The 4,356-nt window shown below is 63.4% G+C and overlaps 1 protein-coding gene across 2 annotated transcripts; it reads right to left on the bottom strand.

Moving 5' to 3' along the window:
* Positions 1 to 471: 471 nt before the first annotated feature.
* Positions 472 to 1,093, bottom strand: TWIST1 (twist family bHLH transcription factor 1). Of its 2 annotated transcripts, XM_075417462.1 has the most exons (2): positions 875 to 1,093; positions 472 to 829 (listed from the first exon to the last, which is right to left on the bottom strand). In XM_075417462.1, exons 1-2 carry the CDS (start codon positions 1,066 to 1,068, stop codon positions 505 to 507), a joined length of 519 nt encoding a protein of 172 aa, XP_075273577.1. In that variant the 5' UTR covers positions 1,069 to 1,093; the 3' UTR covers positions 472 to 504. The 2 variants fall into 2 exon arrangements, with proteins under 2 accessions (XP_075273577.1, XP_075273576.1); XM_075417461.1 differs by having other exon boundaries at positions 472 to 1,093.
* Between the last annotated feature and the right edge of the window lie 3,263 nt (positions 1,094 to 4,356).

Raw genomic sequence — 4,356 nt, 5'->3', positions numbered from 1 at the left:
CCCTGCCTCTGCGAACACGCGTGGCAGGGCCGAGCAGCGGCGGGGGAGACGCGGGGCTCTGCCGTGCGGTGCCCCAGCCAAGCCCCGCGGGGAGGGGGCTGCTGGGGCGGCACACGGCCGGGCGCTGGGCCGCTGCCGAACGCGGGCGACCGGCGGCGGCGCCGGGAAGCGTCCCGGCAGCCCCGCCGGCCCTGCAGCCCCGGGCGATCCCAGGCCGGCCCCGTCTGGCTGGGGCACGCCCGCGCCGCCGGCCCCCTGCCACGCGTGGGCCCCGCGGGGTCGGGGCCGCACTGTAGGGAGAGGGGGGAAGCACTCTCCGGCCGCCCCGGCTCTCTGGCCGGCCCCGCAAGCCAGGCCCCGCCGGACGGACAGGGCCCCTCCGGCCCCACGGCCACGCGTGCCCGGCCCACGGCTGCCCCCCGCCTCCCTCCCCCCGCCGGTTTCGGGGGCCCCTGCCTTACCTAGGGCTCCTGCCGGGGGGGTGCGGGTGGGGGACGCCGCCTGCTAGTGGGACGCGGACATGGACCAGGCGCCCTCCATTCTCCAGACGGAGAAGGCGTAGCTGAGCCGCTCGTGGGCCACATAGCTGCAGCTTGCCATCTTGGAGTCCAGCTCGTCGCTCTGCAGGACCTGGTAGAGGAAGTCGATGTACCTGGCCGCCAGCTTCAGGGTCTGGATCTTGCTCAGCTTGTCCGAGGGCAGCGTGGGGATGATCTTCCTCAGGGCGGCGAAGGCTTCGTTCAGCGACTGCGTGCGCTGCCGCTCCCGCACGTTGGCCATGACCCGCTGGGTCTGCAGCTCCTCGTAGGATTGCGGGCTGCCGCCGCCGCTGCTGCTGCCGCCGCCGCCCCCGCCGCCCCCGCCCGCCCCGCACTTCTTGCCCCGCTTGCCTTGGGCCGGGCTGCAGGGCTCGTCGGCGGCCCCGACGGCGCTGCGGCGGCTGGAACGCCGCTTGCGCCCGCCGCGCTTGCCGCTGGGCAGCTGCTGCCGGTCCGGCTCCTCTTCGCTGTTGCTCAAGCTGTCGTCGGCGGGGGAGACTGGCGAGTTTGACTCGTCCTGCTGCATCATCTCTGGGGGGGAGACGCGAGAAGCGGGCCGGGAGGGGGGGGAGGGCAGGGAGAAGAGGGGGGCACCTAACCCGCCAGCTCCCCCCTTGATCGGCTGCTTCGCTGGCCTGCGAGGAGGAGGAGGAGGAGGGAGGGAGGGAGGGAGGCAGGACCTCACTTTGGGGGGAGGGGGGATGGCATCAGGATCCAAGAGGAGAAGAAAAAAAAAAAAAAAACGAAGAAGAAAAAGCCAACCAAAAAAAAAAAAATCCCTCCCGATCCCTCCTTGGAGCCCCTTCGAGGTGTCTGGGATTGGGAGAAAGTTGAAGACTTGGAGGTTCTTATAGCTCCTGCTGGCGGAAAGTTTGGGGGCAGCAGTGTCATTGGCCTGACGTGGAGAGGAGGGACTTTTGCTGAGTTTTATAGGAAAGTTTCCGCTTCCCCCCCTCCACGCCCTCCCCCAATTATGTTTTTCAAGCCATTCACAACTGAGCTGCCCCCCCCCCCCCATCCCCGTTCTCGGCTTCCCTCTCCACGGTTTCTCCCTCAGGCTCCTTCGGTTCGCGCTCGGCTCTGGGGTGGTGCTGAGGGGCAGGGCGGGAGGCGGTGGGGGTGCCCCTGCGCCCCCCTGGGCTGCAGCGAAGGGGTCGGCCGGCCGCTCAGTGCCCGCACCGGGGGGCAGCCGGGGGGCAGCCCCCGCCTCTCCGGCTCTCCCCGCCGCAGCGGGCACGGTTTGTAGCGAACCGGAGGAAGGCGACATCACCCGCGGGGCAGCATCCAGGCACATCCTCATTTTGTCCCGCTCAGGCGCACACCGCGCTCCCATCGCCGGGACCCCCCGGGGTCCGGCTTTCCGAGGGAGCCGCACGTTTCTGGGCTGGGGAGGGGGGACGGCACAGCCTTGTCCCGTCCGGCTGGAGGAGAGCGCTCGGAGAAAGCCGTCTTCAGAGGTGGAAGCAGCGGGGAAACCTAGCGCTGGCTGTGTACACACGGACCAGGACTTGAGCTCGTCTTGAGAGAACGCCGGGAGGGTCCGCGCCCCTGCAGCCCCCAGCCTGGCACACCGGGAGACGGGAGGGTGTGCAGACCCCCCCTGCCCACACTCCGCGCCCGCTGACCGCTCGCCCCCCATGAAGGCGCCCGAGTCCGCCACTTCCTGGGAACCGAGCCTATTTATTTTAAATTCTCTTTTATGTTTGCGGCCGAAGTTATTCCTCCCCATCCCCCGCGTTTGTGCCTCCTTCCCCGCTCGCTGGCAGCGCGGAGCAGGTGGTGTGTCTTTTTCACAACGGCTCAGATTCAGACGCCGGGGAAGGAAAGCCAGAAATCGCCCTCCGTTAGCAAACGGGGCGATGCGAGGGGACGGCAGGACCCCCGTGAGACGGGGCAGCTCCGAGTATGGGGCAGGGCGGGCAGCGGCGGGGCTCCCCGGCTGGGTTTGAGGTGGGAGGGTGGAGAGGGCGAGTGGAGTAGCAGGGAGCAATAAATCCCAGGGGCAAAAAGGACGAAGCTTCTGGAAGAGCGCTGTCATCTGTTCCGGGGGAAAAGAGCCGTCTTTCCCCTCTACCTGGGGGCTCCCTGTCCTCCCAAAGAGCCTCCCACCCCGGGCTCCGCGAGCTGCTCCGCCGCTCCTCTGCTGCCCCCCGGGAGAACTTTCCTCCTCGGGTCTTCCATCCCGCCATGCGAGCGAACAGCAGCCTGCCCCAGACCTCCTCTTCCGGGAAACAGATGGAAACAGGACCAGGGGAGGAAGCAGGGACTGACTTACCAGGCAAGGGGAAGCACGCCGGCACGCAGACCCACAGCTAGCAAGCACGGCTTCCCTGGCTTTTGGCTTGCCCATGCTGTGTGTGCTGCGACCTGTAGGCCTCTCCGCTCGCCTAGACACCACGGCTTGTCCAGGGACCTTCAGGGGTTCCATTGTGTTGGCAGCAGCTGCTGCCCCAAAGGTAAGAAGAGCTGGCTCTCCTTCCACCTCCCTCTCACCAATAATTTTGGCAGTGCCCAGAGACTCCATGCTCCTCCTGGGTGTTGAGGGGTGTCATTACAGAGCAAAGGTTGGACACAGTGGTGGTGAGCATCTGTAGACAGCTCTAGGGGCTTGCCTTCCTTCCTTCCTTCCTTCCTTCCTTCCTTCCTTCCTTCCTTCCTTCCTTCCTTCCTTCCTTCCTTCCTTCCTTCCTTCCTTCCTTCCTTCCTTCCTTCCTTCCTTCCTTCCTTCCTTCCTTCCTTCCTTCCTTCCTTCCTTCCTTCCTTCTTCGCCTCCCTCTCTTTCCTCTCTCTCCTATTCTTCTTATGGAAAAAACATCCAAGTGTAAAAACAAACCTGGGTTTACCTTGCTGGGAACAGGACGCTGGACCACGCCTGGATGGTGGAACACCCCATCAGCAAAATCAATGGAAGGGATCCGCTGCCATGGAAGGGAGGGAGGAGCAACATCTCCTGAGGTGCTTCATCAGGAGGCATGGCTTGTCTGGGCCAGCTGAACTTTGAGTGGGACACAGGACATCACCTGCTTGCCGTGAGGCATGAGGAGGGTGTGTGGAGGAAGGTGTGCAGGAGAGGCAAGGACAACGTTACATGGTTTGGAAAACCAGAAAATACAGAGAAATGTAGGGAGGGGGTGACCTTGAGAAGAGAGACTGACTATGGTAGGTGGTTGGGTTTGGGGTCAGTTGCTCTTCATGGAAACTGGAGAAACAGCAACCAGCAGTAGTTAGCGGAACACGTGTGGTGCTACCTGCGACCTGCACACTGCTGTATGAGCCATGACTGTATGGAAAAATGCACCATTTTTGCTTTGTTTTTTTACTTGTCCTCAACTCACAACTCACACACTCTGGAGCAAAGCAAACTCAGCCCATGCCGTCACTGCTGAGAGCCACCACAGGGGTGCAGAGGCCAGGCGAGCTGTGGTGGGAGCAGTCTGGCCCGGGGGACCTGCTGCTGGGCTGGCTCTGGGAGCCCGCCTGGATCCCCCAGGCCTGCTGGTGGGCAGCAGCCCTGCCTTGTGCTGGGGTCTGTGGAGCTGTGTCTGGAGGAGAGTGGATGTGACAGAGAATCATGTCTGGGAGTCTGTGTGAGAGAGAAACATACTGGTGTGTTTATGCATGTGAGGTGTTTCTGTGTGTGTGTGTGTGCACATTCAGTTGGTCTTTTGCAGTGTGCAAGGATCCTCTATGTGTTGGGAGGGAAGGGGAGCAGGGACTGTGCAGACTTTAAAGAAAAGCAATTCAGCTCTGGGTTATTATGAAATATACAGTTCTGGTGGGAGTGGAGGTGCAGGCTTTGTATTCCACACGAAAACAG

The sequence above is a fragment of the Opisthocomus hoazin genome, chromosome 4 (assembly GCF_030867145.1).
Source record: "Opisthocomus hoazin isolate bOpiHoa1 chromosome 4, bOpiHoa1.hap1, whole genome shotgun sequence".
Lineage (NCBI taxonomy): Eukaryota > Metazoa > Chordata > Aves > Opisthocomiformes > Opisthocomidae > Opisthocomus > Opisthocomus hoazin.
This window is presented reverse-complemented; position numbering and strand designations above follow the sequence as displayed.